At 37.7% G+C, this 17,524-nt stretch overlaps 1 protein-coding gene across 2 annotated transcripts; it reads right to left on the bottom strand.

The window, feature by feature from the left end:
• Positions 1-471: 471 nt before the first annotated feature.
• Positions 472-16,176, bottom strand: fyb1b (FYN binding protein 1 b). 2 transcript variants are annotated; one of them, XM_014983308.2, is made up of 19 exons: positions 15,756-16,176; positions 9,391-10,387; positions 7,329-7,443; positions 7,175-7,218; positions 6,865-6,887; positions 5,629-5,681; positions 5,314-5,425; positions 5,051-5,210; positions 4,664-4,784; positions 4,373-4,392; positions 4,183-4,255; positions 3,931-4,017; positions 3,438-3,478; positions 3,051-3,129; positions 2,855-2,954; positions 2,609-2,771; positions 1,733-1,763; positions 1,610-1,644; positions 472-1,524 (listed from the first exon to the last, which is right to left on the bottom strand). In XM_014983308.2, exons 1-19 carry the CDS (start codon positions 15,756-15,758, stop codon positions 1,502-1,504), a joined length of 2,280 nt encoding a protein of 759 aa, XP_014838794.2. In that variant the 5' UTR covers positions 15,759-16,176; the 3' UTR covers positions 472-1,501. The 2 variants fall into 2 exon arrangements, with proteins under 2 accessions (XP_014838794.2, XP_014838795.2); XM_014983309.2 differs by lacking the exon at positions 3,931-4,017 and having other exon boundaries at positions 15,756-16,171.
• Between the last annotated feature and the right edge of the window lie 1,348 nt (positions 16,177-17,524).

Genomic DNA, 17,524 nt, shown 5'->3' with positions numbered 1-17,524 from the left:
ATTAATTTAATTTAAATTGTATGGTTTCCTGCATTGTATGTGTCCACCATCTTCTGTAAAGTTGAGGTCAGTGCTTTTCAAACTTATTAGCATATATTCTTTTCTTTTTTTTTAAACTACTTTTGATGTGTTTATAATCTCAGTCCTGTTGCATCCAAACAACACTAAAGTGTGTGTTTACATTTCAGGCTTTATCTATAACATAAGCATTTGATGATTTGAAAAATCCCAATACTTTTAAAGTTGTGCATTACTAAAAACGGTCCTTCCAACCATTCTTAAATCCATGAAAAATATAATTCATTTCATTCATACCTCTAAAATATCTGTATATGTTCACCTGAGATTTATGCTATGGGAATGTACATTAACTGTAGTGTTTGCTAATTCATTTACACAGGTGACCTGATCTAGCGGATTGTATCTTCACCAACCAGAATGGGTAAAGCAAAATGTTCCGAACAAGTGTGGTCAAAAGACACATCTTCTTTATTCTAATTATAATTATTTTACATGCATGGCTGCAAAGATAAAGTGTGTAAGTCAGCAGATTTTTTTGCAACCAGAACAGGAAATGAGACGTCAATAAAAATACAGACACAACTAAGTGCTAAAATAATTTGGAAAACATGATAAAGGTTGTAGTTGCAGGTTTTTACCACTAGATGACACTAAGGTTCCACTGAGCACACGAAACTATCACCATGGGAACTGAATTAGTTCCCATGAACTAGTGGGAACTAATTCCCACTAGTTCATGTTCTTCATGAACTAATGATGTTCTTCATTAAATCATTGAATGTGCATTGTTCTTAATGTTTCCATGTGTCATCAGCATATACAGGCATGACAGAGTCTAACTTGAGGTTCTATTTAGTTTGATAACAAAAGTGCTGTTTATTTCAGTGTGTACACAATAGGACAAATTCAAGCTGTGAGAAAATATATTCAGGACATGAAATGTTATTTGGCACCATAAACAGGACATTTTTACTGATGATCAAAGTTAGACTTACAGGTAGCTACAAAATGCTCAAATAATATATCAGCGCTGACAAAGAAAGAACGAAGCCTCAAATGCTTAATATTTTTCTTGTATGCTGTTTCTATAATGTAGCAAGACAATGAAAATAAAATTCAGTGCTGTAGAGTTTTAAATGACAACCAAAACAGAATACGTTAGGGGAAAAAAGGGAAATAATTAAATACTGTTGATCTACCTAACTTCATCTTCTGCTTTTCTTTTTTGTTTTGCTTTTGAAGCTGGAAACTTATAAAAAAACACAACAACATGGGATTGTTCAAATGACTTCAAGCTTGCCCTTCTTCCCATATCTGTTTCTCATATAATTATCATCTTTAAAGCATATTTATAAGTTAGAAAACTAAAGACTGTGCAACTAACTTACAGCATCTCCTAAAGTACCATCAGTGAGCATAATAAATAACACATAATGAAAAGTTAATAGTCTCAGTGTATTCAGCCAGTGAAGGATGTTTCTCAGTCATTGTCATAGATGCAGTCTGAAATGAGGAGAAAAAAAATGTATTATAAAATAATTAATTGCAGAAATGTATTAATAAATTGATCAAAACTGATTTTATATACCATCTCCTCCAATGTCGTCATAGATTTCTCCATCACTGTGGGAAAAACAAAACGATTAGATCATGTACTTTTTATTGGATGCCTTATTTTTGGTTTTTATATGTAAATATTTCCAGTACTTACTCCACCACATGGCTGGTTGAAACGTAACCAACTGTAAAATGGAGATTTTTGAGTTTAGACAAATAGAACACGATTGCAGAATTGCACTGATAATGCAAAATAAACATTAATCAACAAAAAGAATAATGTTTTGAGTCTGACCCAAACAGTCACCCTCAGACAATTTGGGTCTGTGGGTGACAGAGCCTCAGATAAAAGGAAATTAGTGAGGAGGGCCAATGTCAATCCAGGAGCCACTAATGCTTAAACCTGTTAATGACTGGAAGACCAGTCCACACTGTCTGACATTATCATGGACAGAGAGCTATAAAAGAAGTCACCACTCCAAAAGAGAATAGCATTATGCTGACTGTCAATTTATATTCGTAATAATAATAAAAAAGAGGAAGAACTACCACCATATTCTTCAACTTTTCGTTGAATCAACCGAAAGTTAAAATTTGGACATAATTGACGGGTTTCAACAAGGAAATCCTCCCAATGACACTTCACACCGCTTTTGTATTAGATGAAGCAAGGCAACATTAGCATTTAGCCTTGACCAATGTCACGGTGAAAATTTGTGAACTGTGTGTTTCAAGCCAGATCCATACCAGGAAACCACCAAACGAAGTTTACTTTACCATTTTTTACAATAAGAGGGGTCTAACTACACCAGAGCCCAATTATTGATGGCAACAAAATATGTTTTCAAGGCGCAACCTCATAAAATGCATCTAAGGTTGTACATATAAGATGCCTACGTGAAGCACAATCAATAAGCTCACATTTCAAAATTCATTGAGGTTGTGTTGTATAATCATTGAACCCTGAAAAGGATGGTTAAAATGCATTCAAAGATGCAAACTTTCACTGGCACGGTGAGTAAATACTCACACTTTCCCTCCTCGTTCCGACAGACCATTTTGTCATCCTGAGCTTTGACAATCACGTCCAGTTTCTCTCCGGCTTTCAGTGGCAGGTCTTTCCCGCTCCACTTCTTGTTGTTGAGTGGGGAGATGATGGTCACCTGGTACAGGACCTGTATTTCCCCGTCATACTGAGACATAATCAAAACTGCAGTGTAAGCCGTGTTATTGTACAAAGTGTTTGACAAAAACAGTGGTTAAAATAGCAACAAACTTTGAACTTTTTCCTGAATTCCTTCTCCTCCTTCTCGAACTTTTTTTGTTTCTTTGGGTCCATGTCTTCAGCTTTGTTTTTGCCTTTCATGCCTGGGAGGCTTGACAGGTAAACACGTACAAGGAGGAGGATAAAACATGAATGGAAATTTAAACCTAGGTCCAACGGTTTTGTCATGAAACCAATGTAGTCGTACCTGCTGATGGGAGGAGGCGGAGGTGCATTTTGAGAGTCAACATCGTCGTATATCTCCTCATCAATTGGTGCTGCAGGCGCTGTGTAGCACAAGTAAAATGCTTAATTGATCTACAACAAACATGTGTTTTCAAGTTAAATAATACAGAGTGAAGGTGCAGTGCAATCTGAATAAATGAAGTAGTAATTAGCATAAATATTAAATAGTGTAGTTCAGCAGAGGCTTTATTTAATACAGATAGGTTTCCACACACATAATCACCTTCAAATAATCAAAACAGATTAAATAAGACCTAATATTGATCTAACATCAGGCTCTATAAATCCAGCTAAAGCTTAAATGATAAAGACACGAATAACAAAGTGCTATTAATGAACTGAAGATTACCTGCATTCCCTGCTGCAGCAAACTGGTCAGGTGCTGGCAGTCTGGCTCAACAGAAATCATACGGTTAAAATTGTTAAAATGATATTAATAACTCAGTCAATCCAAAAAGAAGCACCATGCATCTATATTACGTGTTAGTCAGGGCTCATGTTTAAGCTGTTATTAATGCCTCAGTCTGCCATGCTGTAATCAATCGCATGCAAACTTCTCGTGATGATTTTTAAATTTACAGATTATAAGACATGCACACCCCAAAAAATTACTGTTAGATTAAAGCAGTCAGAACTGCAACTACCAGGCAACAAGTTAAAACAGTTTGGACTCATTCAGACCAAAGTGAAGTGGTTGATTTGATGCTGATCTGAGAAGGCGTGTTAAGATCTGAAGTGATTTCACGTGAGCTTTAAAGCACCCAGTTAATGACTGAAATATTATAGATTAATGACAGCGGACAGAAGGTCTGTGATCAATCTTACTACGGAGCGCATTTTACACTTTAGAGCTGGGAGAACGTCTGTTTCGGTCAAAGATCCGCAGGATGCTGCGGGTCCTCGCCGGTGAGGGCTGGTTTTCAAGAGAACTGCAAAGCCACCCAAGAATAAAAAAAGATTGAAACTTCTTTTCCTGGTTTATTCCTGTCACTTTCCAGGATGCCTTCGTTTCTGCTCAGTTCTGACTCCTTATAAAAGGAATTCAAAGATGTTAAAAGGTAAATACTTTCTTAAATTAAGAACTGAATTCCCACCTGACTTCGAGGTTTGGATCAACTACGTCATCATATATTTCTCCGTCTTCTCCTGGTGGTGGCGGTAGGACAACTACCATGAAATGAATCAGAATGAGTCAGAATGCTTCTAAGCAGCAACCTTAAATTAGATAGAAAACATGTAATTCTATGTAAAGACATACTTTAACAATTAGTGTAAAAATTTTACCTGCTGGCCCTTTCACACCTCTGCAGAAAGAAAAATTTTTTTTTTAAAAAGCATGTCTGTGACTGGCACAATAACAGCTTTTTAACCCATATAAAAAAATCTTAAATATTGTTTTTTTTTTTCTTAAAAAAGGAAAAATACAATAACTTGTGTAAAGGTCAGTCATGTTTTTGTTTCTAGAGTGAAGAACTAGTCTTGGGAAAGACGGCCTCTTGTTTCATCTGAAAAAGCTGCTTCTATGTGCAAACAGATTCTGAAAAATTTGGAAATATAATTTAACCTTCTTCTTACCCATTGTCTCCCGAGACTATGTCAATGTCGTCGTAGATTTCAGGTTCATATCCCGGCTGAGCAGGACGATTCCTCAAGGAGTTAAAATCAATTTCCACCAAGGTTGTCTTGACATAGCCAACTGCAGAAAGAAGAAACACTGATCATTTTGAGTCCTTGATTTTTAGTAAAGCTTTTATTGACAGCCAAAATGACTATTCATTGAAAGGATAAATATAATATTGGTTTAGAAGCAAAATAAGTCACTCAGAATGCACGTTCCTGGTACCAGGTCCTGCCTTCCTAAACCAGAGACTCAATTGGATTTGGGAATAAGCATATCTGGAGCTCTAGGCCTGAACAAAGCTGGTAAAGGAAACATTGTGCAGATGATGACATGCCACATACTTGTTCCATCTGTTGTCCGTGCCAACCACTTCCCCTCTGGGTTGCCCTGGACGCGGACAATATCGAGCTGGTCTCCCTGCTTCAGAGCCAGGTCCATCTTGCCGCCTTTGCAGTCTGTAAGAGCTTTTCCTTTCTGAATGACCTCCAGGGGACCAGTCAACTATTAAACACAGACATACACAAGGACACTGTTTTCAAAAAACCTTCCCAATGTCATGGAAATGTCTGTTTAATTTTGAAAAGGTTGTGTCATTTTCACCTACTTTAAACTTTTTCCTGGCTTCTTGCTCCTTCTTTTCTCGCTCCTTCTGCTCCTTCTTTGATGCCTCCAGTCGTCTTTTCTCCTCTTTGTCATCTTTCTTTTTTTCTTGGTCCCTGTAGATACAACAAATTAGAGGAACTCGTCAAAGCGCAAACAGTAAATGTGAAAACAACATTATAAGTTGCATGTGGGATCTCTTTCCTAACTGATCTTTACCCTTGACTTACAATAAGACTGAAGTCAAGATGGTACATTATCAATCACCTTCAAGACAACAACCGTCACTAACAGGGACATGCTTCAGTCATTTGCTCACCATCGATCCTCGACATCTTCATACACTTCTTCGTCTTCATCATCATTTTCTTCCTGCGGAGAGGACGTGGATAAAAGAATACCAAAAAATATCAGAAATTTCCTTTTTGCCTTTGATTATTTGAAGCAAATAATTTTTACATGCCTTTTTAAACACGTTCCCTGTACGTTTGCACAGTTTAGTGTTCCAAAAATGCAACAAAAAAGCCTATACTGAAAAATTAGTAATTTTTGAAATTATTCAGACTTAGAAAGGCTTTAGAAGTGTTATTTTGTGGCAATTTTATCACCTAAACAATAATGGTTAAGCCTATCATCCACCAGACAGTCACTGGCACTCACCATAAGGTGCCAAGCTACGCCCTGAATTACTTCGCAATTTAAGGATTCCTGCACCCAAGAACATTATTGGAAAGTTGAGTGAAAAGAAAAAGTGTGGTCACAAAAGGTTCCTGCAAAAATTCCATGCAAAAAGGCCACAAAAGGCCATTTCAGAAGAATCTGGTTTTCCATTGAGTTCTGAGTCCAAGCATGAAAGATGAGTGAAAGAAAAAAGTATGCTAGATACTTTTGATAGATAGACAATTTTGGGACATGTGAAAATATCATATCAAAGAAATTCCGACTCAAGAGTTTTGGGGAGATTCACAAGGTGTAACTGGAGTAAGTGCATCAAGAGCCACCACACAAAGGCGTGTCTACAGCATTGCCTATGGTAAGCCACTTCTGAACCAGGAACGTCTCCCATTGGCTGTACGGTTGTTCAGTGGTCCAAAGGATGTTCAGCATTTTATTTGAAAATCAAGGTTCAAGAATCTAGAATGAATCGTGGAGAAGCAGTCCAGTGACTGCTTGGAGACTTTTGTCCATTTGGAAGAGGAAGATGGAGGCCTCTGACTCAACAACACAGATGACTTGAAAGCAACCAGGACTTTCTTCACATCTCCGCAGAGGCAAATGCTGATCGCCTCCATGCCATGCTGGATGGGTGTAGTAATTCATGCAAAATAGTTTCGGCCAAGTACCGAGTGCTCAAATTATAAGGTACATGGGCATAGTTTCCATTAGGCTGATACTGAAACATTATCCTCAGAAATATCAGAAATAAACAGATATAAACAGAGTGAGTCAGTTTAAAGAGTTTCACTGTTCAGATTGAAGTACTGAAGTAAATTATTATTTGAATTTATTTAAATCTACATCTGTAAGCAAATATAATAATGACAATATGTCTCACCTTTGCCCTCTGACTTGGGTGGCCTGTAAAACAGATGCAACATTAAAAGAGAAAATAAAATATATGGAGCAAGCAGTTTTACAATTGAAACGACTCTTCTCTGGCGACAAAACATTTTAGCTTCTGTTTTGTCAAAACATCAATTGAAAGGAAGTAACAAGAGCAGATATCACATGCAAATGACCAACTGAATGAGGTGTAAGGTTCATCAGCTTAAGTTTGTGTTATAGTTATTCACTCTCATGTGGAACAGAGTGAGAGCTCCGACACTTTGAATTACAATAAATGGATACTCAGTTAATGAACTTACTGAACACAGGAGGGGGAGGGGGAGGCGTATCATCTGACTGGTTCCTGGAGACCACAGTTAGGATTTAGCTGCTTTTCACTGCACATGTACTCAGATCACATAAAGCACAGTTTGTATCTTGTTTAGCAATGTGTTTGGGTTTTGCTGGACTTACATGGCGACATGTCTTGCAGGCAGAACTGGTGGTAGCGTTGGTGGGGCTTGAGTCTGTGGTGCATGGTTGGTCTGGTTGCTAGGTGCCACAGGAGTGGGTTTCTTAAAACCAGGACCTAATACAGATAGACGACAGAGTGTAAATTCATTCATTATAACGAACTTAGTCAACTGGAATGTTAACAAAAGTCTTTTCCAAAATTTTCAAAGGACAATAAATACATTAGAACTAATATGATGTAGAAGAATTCACAAATACTCAAGAAAACATCCAACTTTAAGGTTTTGTTAAAGGATTTTACTCCAAAAAGCCAGTACATATGCAGCTTTCCAAATCTTTCCCAGTTTATTGAAGTTTAAAATTTGACTAGAGGCTTGAAATATATAAATGTTTCGATTTAAACAAGGCTATGGTAGCCTTCACTTTATATTTAGTCCCTGTCCCTGCTGAAGGAAAGCATCTCCACACCATGATACAACCAACGCTCATAAAAATAAAATCTTCTACAACTTTGCTGTGTCCCTACACGGCTTGTGGCAAACTACAAACAGGACTTTTTATCTTTGTTTAACAACAGCTTTCTTCAGGCCACTCTGGTATGAGTAATGGTAAATGTGCATTGCTGCAGGAATAACATGTGCTATATTTCAGAATAATGCTCGACTTATTGCCTAACCATATCATGCAATATGGTTGCAACATAGAAACGGCACGTGCTGTGAGATGTGTTGCAGAAATGTTAGCTCCTTTCAGAGCCCCAGCTTAACAACCATGTACAGCAGCAAACATAAACATAGTCGGTCCTCCGATAATTAGTCAAATTACTTCATCAAAAAATAAATTCAAATGGAGTTTGCAGCTAGAAACAGAGTTTAGCGTGAAACGATCTATGTTTGCTGTAACTTACTTCCTCATGTGGTGAAACTAGCCCAGCTGTCAGAGGGGGGGAGTGGAGAAATTGGATGGGGAACTTGGCTGGGGAAAAATTGAGGAACCAAGTGTGTTTCTCTAATTTCTGCCTGTTTTTTGATGACTTTGGACACAGAAGCATTTGTAAAACACAAGTTAGTTTTTGACAAACTGAAAACTTCCAATTAATGTTCTGTATTCACATTAATACAGAACAGGGCCCAAATGATTAATAGAAAAAGTTGTCTACAACAATGGTGTTTTGGCGTCAACGTATTGTTAAAGAACCCAAACTTTACTTCTCTGCCAACTGACTTATAAATGTCAGTAAAACCACACAGACCCGTGAAGCAAGGCTTTTTCACACTTCTGACATGAACAAACTTTCACATCGCAACTATGTGCTTCTTGTGATATACAGGAAATGTCCTTGAGATAAAAATAAATAAATAATTAAATAAATAAGAGAGCTTTCTGCCTTTCAAGTGACAATGTACGCAAACATTTACTTTGTATTTTTAATTGACCAGTTTAATTGATCAGTTAAACTTTAAGAAACGGTTTTCATTATGTAGTGCGATTCCTCAACAAAGACTAAAAACATCTTTGATTAGGAAAAAAAAATATTAGAAATTCCTGCCTGTGGGACTATTCTAATGTCCTTGTTGCCTTCAAGAAGTTGCTTTTAAAACAATAAGCCTGTTAAAGTTATCTTTGATTTGTCTATGGTCAAATCAAGATATCTCTGATATGAAGACATTGTAATAATATTTACGTAATGTAATGTTATGTTATGTAATAATTATCGAAGAATAGCTATTCTTCGATAATTATGACCAGTTTTCAGTCTGGTAATTTCTGCTAATTCTGAGCTCCATTTAAATTGAGCTGTTTTAGGGCCTCTTGTCACTTTAAATTCAAATAAGATGCTTCTAGCCACACCTCAGTGTTTACACTCGCATGTGAACTTATGTGTGTGCAATTATACAACTAAACATCTTTGAAAAGCAGAAGTGGAGCCATATTGTCAATAAATGGCTGCATGTTCTTTTAAGCTCTTGGGATGTGAGACCCAAATGGAAGTCTAAAAACATGCAAAAAGTGAAGTTTACATTAAAAGTCTCTTTTAATTGTGCTTCTTAAATCAACTTACCATCTTCAGGGGCCTCTGCAGATCTTTTAATGTTATCTAGGTCTACTTTGGGAGGCCGATTTGGTTTAGCAGGAGGGGGACCCAAGGCCAAACTGTTGGGGAGAGGGTTGCGTTTTAAGCCTGGAGGAATGTCACCGTTAATACCGTTAGCCTGGGCAGTACCCTTCGATGGCTTCTTCAGGCTTGGCTTTTTGTGGGCAGGAGGTTTTTGGGGAGGAGTAGAGTTAACAGCAGTGAAGGGTGGTTTGTTGACCCCTCCACTCTCAGTCTGCTCAGATGGGTCCTTCTCCTTGTTGAACAAACTTTGAGCATTCTTGAAGTTGGTGGGGGGTTTTGGAGCAGTGAATGCTTGAGGTGACGGCTTGTTCACAGTGTCTGTCTTTGTTTCTGACTGCTCTTCATTCTGCTGCCACATTTTTAGAACGCTGCTGGGTGGCTTCTGATGCAAATTTGGTGTTTTGGGCGGCGTTGGGCCGGTGTTTGGCGTAGTACCCCCACCACTGTCTTCTTTCATCCAGCTGTGCTTGGTGTTAAGCGCTCCAGGGGGTTTTGGGAATACAGGTTTGGTTTCAGGCAAAGTGGAGTTGACTGGAGGTTTATTGAAAGGAGTTTTCTGTATTGACCCTTTAGCTTCAGCAGCCTGTGAAAATTGTGACTTCAGTGGTGTTTGTACTTTATTAAGAACCGGAGGTCTGTTGGTGGCGGTGTCATCCAGGGAGTTGGCAAACTTGTTTGCCAGAGCCTTAGCTTTGTTTGGCTCATGTGCGTCTGAGTCACTTTTAATCAATGGTGTGCTTTTCGGAAAAGGTGGCTTGGGGGTACAGTTTATCGCACTGCCTGAGAGGCTCTCCAGAACCGGCTTCTTTTGTATGCCTGGGCCAGAGGACAGCGTCGGTTGCAGGGATGGCTTAGGACGTCCAACTGGAGTGGAGTCATCAACGCTTGCTCCGCCTGCTTGGAATCGAGCCATCATGGCCTTCACATCAGTCTTGTTTGCCTGAAACAAAAAAAGAACAAAAAAAACAAAAACATATGAACAATGTATGTTTGGAATATACAGTTGAAGTTCTTGAAAATGCACACATTATGCTGCTTTTCAAATACAACTTCCTGTTTCATTTAGCGGAAGTTTGACAGAGATGAAAAGATTCACAGAATTACGAAGTGGCGAGAATGAAGATGTGCAGAAATTTACAGCAAGATAAGGTTATAAAACATTCTTCAACTTTTGAACATCTCTCAGAGCACTTTTTATTAATATGTATAGTACGCTCAGGAATGCGTCTCTTCAGCAAGGAAAGGAAAGCTTGTCAGAGTTGCATGATAGATACATAAAGCTAACTGCGGATAAATACAAGAAGAAAGCCCATTAGAAGCTATAAAAGACAGCACTACAACAATTCAAAGACTCCCAACAGCCAGAGTTACAATGGAAATCTTTATTTTAAGACTTGAAAATTGAAGGTCACAGTTGCTCTCTCTCTCTCTATGACTCAGCTTGAGCTATTTTCAAAGAGAAATGTGCTAAATTCCCTATCCCTGAGTGGGAAAAGCTGTTAGAAACATACCCCAAATATGTTGCAGCTGCAGTAGCAGCCAAATGTGGTTCTGCATCATTCATGCAGATTTTTAATTCCAAAATAAAATTTAAAGCCATATGTCCGTCCACTTCACTGTAACATGCTACTTTACCAAATACTAATAAAAATACTGCTTTAACATCGACAGACATAAATAGAAACCAAAACTGCAGGTCAAAGAAAACGGGATATGCTGTGCAGACATATACCGACAGATAAAAGTTCAAAAAGGAACAGAAAGTTGCAAAACTGAGAAAAACACCCTGTTTCCTCCATGTCTCATCGTCAACTACTTTTAACATTGGATTTTGGGCTTTTTCTCTTGCCACTTGTTCCCACAGTCAGTTTCTTTTTTTCTGTGTTAGGTCAGCTACTCTAGATTCGAAATAAGTTCACAAAGACCCGTGGCTAAGGAGGCTCAGGTTGGTACATGCCACAACTTTGAACGAGTGCTTCAAACATGTTCAACTGCCAGTAGAGTTGAAGACGGCTGTTTGTAAAGGGGTCAAGAGAGTGTTATGAATTTCTCTTTCATTTCACATCTTTCACGTGGCCTGGTTAACTTTAAATGCTCACAGTATCATCCCTGCAGACAGATGTGATGCATGTCAGACCGTCTTAGGACTTAGTTTGCGAAAGTTAAAATCTAAAAGTAGAAGAAGTAAAGGTTTTTGCTTTGGAGTCGGTCATCTTTAACGTGGGAACTGCGACGTGTTCAGTTGCAAAAATGAAAGGATTACAAGTAAAAGGTGATTCGAAAAACACTGCTGTGCAAAAAGTGGATGAGTGAAAGTATACTTTCATGACAAAAAAGGCCACCTAAAGGTAGAGGAGTGTGTTTATCTGCTTTGAGCTTTTCAAAGTATTCAGGCCTCTTGAACATTTTCACATTTTCTCAGGTCATAACCACAAGTACTTCTTTCAACTTTGTGTGATGGACCAGTATAAAGTAGAGCTTACCTGTGAATCAGAAAATAAATTGTACATGTTTTTCGTTACTACTATTAAATTTTTACAAGTAAACATGCAACAGAAACGTGTACCATTTCAAGGACATAAATACTTTTTCGAGGCATCGTGGAAAACAAAAGAACATTTACTTCTGGCTAGTTGGTCTTGACTAATACAGATTTTCAATGCAGATACTTCTCAAACCACAGTTTGCACCAACTTCCTGGACTCTCTTTGTAAACACATGGTGTGAATTGCAGATGGACAGAAAAACCCCCCTCACCATTTTTTTTATGTTTAAGTTTCGGTCTGAAAGAAGATGTGATCGGATTTATAACAAGGTCCTGTTAGCCCGGGCAGGACAACGATTGTGCCACGTAAAATGATTTTTAAACATTTTTACACTAACCATGAACCTGATAAAGGGTCATTGTCCTATTATCCTGTTTTGAAAGAATCAGGTTGTAATTCAAATGCGCCATGTCCGTATCCATCACATTGCCGACAACAGCACAACAGTTGTCTCTCCCTCGAGGGTCAGTCACACAGCTGTGCTTGCATATTTTTTTTAAATAGACTGGGTGACTGGCTGAGCAGCAGCAACAGAAGCCGCACCTATTTTAATGAGACTTGTTTGACTGGAGCCACAGTCACCTAACCAGGAAGCAGAGATAAGAGCCTGGAGATGCAGAATTGCCTCTGATCCAGCTGTAGTGCAACGAGAAATACGGAAAGCTCCACAGTGTACTCTGTCAGGGTGAACGGGAAGTCAGAGCAAGGTGAACTTCATGTGGAACATTGCATAAGATTTACATCTAAATTCTTTATTCATGGATATTAATGTTTGAATTGGCTATTTTTAACCAACTGTTTTTATGAAAACAAGAAAGGAACTCTCAGGTCTTTGATATAAAGAAAATAGTGTTTTTATTATTATTATTGTTATTTTGACTTCTAAAGTCAAAATAATTTACTTTAGACTATAACATTTAAATGCCCCTAAATTTAATCACCAAAATATTCTGAAAAAACAAAGTTTTTTTCAGAATTAATAATAATAATTAATAATATACTAAATTATTAATAATATACCTCAAATTATTAATTTTAACAAGAGTAATACAGCCTTTTCCACTAAAATGCCACCATACATGTCACCTAACAGCTTATGTATTCGGCTATCAAAAATATCTACAGTATAGGAAAAAGGTGTTATTTTTCCACTTAAACTATTCATAGACATTTTGTCCTTCTGTTGTTTCTGATTGCTTTACGTCTGTGTGAAATGGTGCTTTATTATCCTGTTAAAATTGTACATGGCTGTCAGTTAGCTACATTTCATGTTACTGAGATTATGGCTCAGTAACTCAGTGGTTTAGTGCTAGAGGATTAAACAGCTATCATCATGCATTCGGGTTTCAAGCAATCAGTGTGTCTGTGGTTACCCGGGTGAAAGAATAAATGTAGAAGCTATATATTTAAAACTGCTCAAATTTTCACCTCCATGGCGTACATCAGCACGATGCCCGCTTCTCCACACTTCTGTGAACTGCAAGTCAACTGGCTGAGAAATGTCTACTACTCTGTCCCTTGCTTGAAAAGAAGAACAAATTCAGAAAAATTTCTGGTTGCAAAAACTATGGATAATCAGCAAGGACGGTAAAGGAGAACAACACATCAACTCCTTGCAGTGATGCAATCAGCAAAGAGTAGAATGGTCATGAGGTGAATAAAGGTGTAATCACATCAGCGCTGTTTAGTCCACTTTAATCAAACTGTAGTTCATTTTGCTAGAAAGTTTGATTCATTTGGGGAGGTGTGAACGGACAATCAAACCCTAATTCAAACCAAAAACGCAAACTGTGATCTAAAAACCTAGGTCTCGGTTCGGTTGAAGTGAACTCTGGCACCTATTCGCAGTTCGGCATTCGCAGATTCGCCTATCCACAGATTTTTCTGTCAAACATATCTCCAAGCTGTTCATGAAAAAATGCCTATTTGCTGATTTCTTTCACAAATATCATAAAAAAAAAATGTAGCCTGGCAAGCTGAAATACCAAAGCTGCCAATCCAGGAGCATTGCTCACTTTTCTTAGCACTGATTGACTATAACCCCAAAAGATAAGACTTTAGATGTTAGCTTCTGCAGTACAGTGCTATGATGGTTTCCACTGCGTGCAGTCGTATCCATAGACTTTACCTATTTCGCAGGCTGCTGCGAAATAGCTAATTTTGTGTATTTTTTGTGCCTGTTTGTTACTCAAATTATTAATCCACCAGTGGTAGTGCATGCCACTCAAGTTTCAGGGTCAATATCACTGCTCTGTTCTTGCCAGTAACATCTCTCAGCTTATAGAAGCATCTTCAGACCAGCATAAAGCAATATAAAATAAGAGGATGGTAAAAAAGAAGTTTCCTCCTGTAACTTCCTCTTCTCCACCACAGACATCTATAACTTGCTTAATGTATTCTGTGCCAAACTGTTGCACATGTCACTTCTCTTAAAATGTGTAAACTGCAGTTGCAATTTTGTAAAAACCTGAGGGCTTTGTGACATACTGGAAACCCCTCCCACTATACAGTGACAGTGAGCACTAGGTTATTAATAACTAAAATAATATTAGATGCATCATATGATTGGTTAGATATGTGTGTGGTTTGGATTGGAATTGATTTTTGACATGTTAAATGTGGTTTACTGCCCCAGGTACTGATTTGTCAGGGAGAAACACAAGTTCATGAAATAAAAAATGTAGCTGTCATCTACATTCTAAGATGCTTAGAATTGCTTTTTCTAATGTTCACTTAATGGGGGCAAGGGATTGTTGGAAATGATTGCCTTACAACATGGTTAGCTATTGATTCAAGATTACTTTTTTTAAAGCTTTTTTAGGGGCATTTAGACCAGCCTATGTTGAGACCTGTGTGAAGACCTCGACCTTGTCAAACCTGGACTAGGTTAATCCGTAACGGACAACTCATTTTTAAAAACAAAGTTTTGTGAAACATGTTTGTAAAAAATAAAAACAAGATCGGTCCTTAGATTTCTCCAGAAATTTCTGTGGAAATCTAATGACCGATCTACCACATGGCTCAGTGGAAGGGCAGGTGGATCAAATAAAGAGGTTGCAGTTTTCAACGCAGTTGCCCCTCCTTCGATTCACAGCTCTGGGCTATTTGCAACATGTTTTTCCCTTCGCTCTCTGCCTTTCTTCCTGTTCAGCAAAAACCTTTTAAACTATTTATTTTGGAAGGAAGCCAGTATATTCTGGGTGTGGAATGAGAGGATTGCACTGAACGGCATTAACACAGGAACTGCCGTAATAATTATAACTTCATAATTTTTTTTATGCAGAAAATACGGTTTAGGAGTCACAAAGAACCTCATAACTTCTTATAAGTCTTCTCAAAGCTGAGAAGACTTTGGAATATAACATGAGTTTTTGCTGTTTTTGCAGATAACAGTAAAAAGGCTGTGTCAATAGAAGCTCCGGTGGGAACTAATCTGTTGAGATCTTTCTAAATCTTTCTAAAGACCCATGATTTCTGTTTTAACACAGATGAAAACCAACCTGTAGGTCAAACTGAAAATAAAAGTATCAAATATTGACATAAATTGGGATAATCCATACTTCTCATTATGTTGTTTTAAAAGTAACAACTTTTTCCATTGCAGTCATATTTCTGTTAGCAAAATATGAAGTAATGTCCGATTAATTTGAATTGTGACTAATGAACTCTTATTTATAAAATTACCCCTTATCAAAACACACCAAGCTCCATCGGAGGGTCAGGAGAAAAGGTATGATTGGTCAAAGATTAATTTCTACTCACCATCTTTACACCGACAGTCCCAGGCAGTTCAGCTCAGTTGAAGTCAGTGGACAAAAGTGTTTGGATCTGCGTCTCTTCGCGAGGTTCTGCTGGTGCTGAAGAGAAACAAAAGCACCGAAGTGCAAAGGGATACTGAGCAACAAACACAGAGGAACAAACTGCGTGACACTGAGGGTTTTTTTTGTTTTTCTTCTAGTGGGTGGACGCGAGTTCTGGTCGTGACATAAGCATTTGTCTACAACAACTTCCTCTCTAAGTTGTACGTGTGTGCGTTGTGAGAATGTGAGTGTCGCAGAGACTCTGTTATCTTTGGGTTTTGATCTCATGGATTTGCCTACCAGTGGCGAACTCCCCGCACTTTCTCCACTGTGCTTTGTAACTGATGTTCACTCAGTCAAAGATAGGTAAATAGCCAAACAAAACAAAAATAGAGTTCAGTAAAATCAAGCACATGACACATTAAGGACACTGTATCCCTGCCAACCGTATTAAGTATTACAAAAATGATTCAATAATTCAGTAGCAAATCAATCTTTAGTGGGCGAAAAAGTGCAGATTTTTTTCAAAGTTAAGTTGTGGTTTTAGCTCTTTGAAGTTGTAGTGACAGAGTCATACACAGTGAGCCACTGCAAGAAAAGCCATTAAACTAAATGCATGCGGCCGCCTTGTGGTTGCTGATAGCAAAGTGAACTTAACAGTGCATTGTCAAGTTTACACCAACAAAAAAAAATAAATAAATAAAGCAGATACTAAAGTTACAACATATAAGAAAAATGTGGTGAGCCAAAGCACTGCTACAGGTCAAAGGTTATGATGCAATATGAAATCAAACCACCACTTGTTTATTAAAGCTAGCATTAGCAATGTAGGAGAGCTATCTGGTACAGGAAGCTGAAAATGGCTCCATTAAGCCATTTCTTTAAAAGTAATTAACTATAAATAAATGAGTAGTGGTTTTTCCTTCATGTCGACTAGCGAATATACCAAGAAACACACATGTAATTCCTGTATGTACAGTCACTGGTATATCATCTGTAAATCCAGTCTGGGTAAAGTTCCTTGATTTTCCTTCTCAGCTGTTTTCAACATAAAGAAATAATAATCATTATCCAAAGTGCATTTTAATCAATTAATAACAGAAAAATGAAAGAGTGATATCCACAGTTACACAACAGCGAATAACAGACCAGATGACATGATTTAAAGAAGGGGTTACGTTTTACGTAACTGGTTACGTTTTTGTATATGTGTGACTTTTTATTAAGTCAGTCATCAACTGAAATTTGTTTGAATTCAAAAGCTTTTTGTTATCATCTGAGGCTCACATAGTGGCCCAGACGATTCATCCAATTCACAGTAACACTGACATAAACCCAACACTCTTTTTAGTATTAAATCAGTTATAAAAATTTTTTCCCACATTTGGGCTTTCAGTGTTGCTCTGCAGCTGATTCTCTTTTTCAAAATGCAAAATGTTTAACAAACAGATGCACGTGTCAGTTTTGCAAGAAACCAAAGTGAGGACCAAAATATACTGTAGTTAATGATTAACTGAGTGTGTGAGCAATACAGAAGGGTGAACAAACATCGACAGCGTGGGAAAGCTAGTGGATGTGATACAATTACACATTATTTTCAAGATATTAAAGTTCTATATATGCTCAGAAATACAATAAAACAGGCAAACATGGTCACAATGTTGTCAAAATGCTGTCTGAACACGTCTTCCTATTTATCTGGACCACAGAAGGTGAAATGTAACAAGATGT

The sequence above is a fragment of the Poecilia mexicana genome, unplaced genomic scaffold, assembly GCF_051168715.1.
Source record: "Poecilia mexicana isolate PSO_F unplaced genomic scaffold, ASM5116871v1 scaffold_12, whole genome shotgun sequence".
NCBI lineage: Eukaryota > Metazoa > Chordata > Actinopteri > Cyprinodontiformes > Poeciliidae > Poecilia > Poecilia mexicana.
This window is presented reverse-complemented; position numbering and strand designations above follow the sequence as displayed.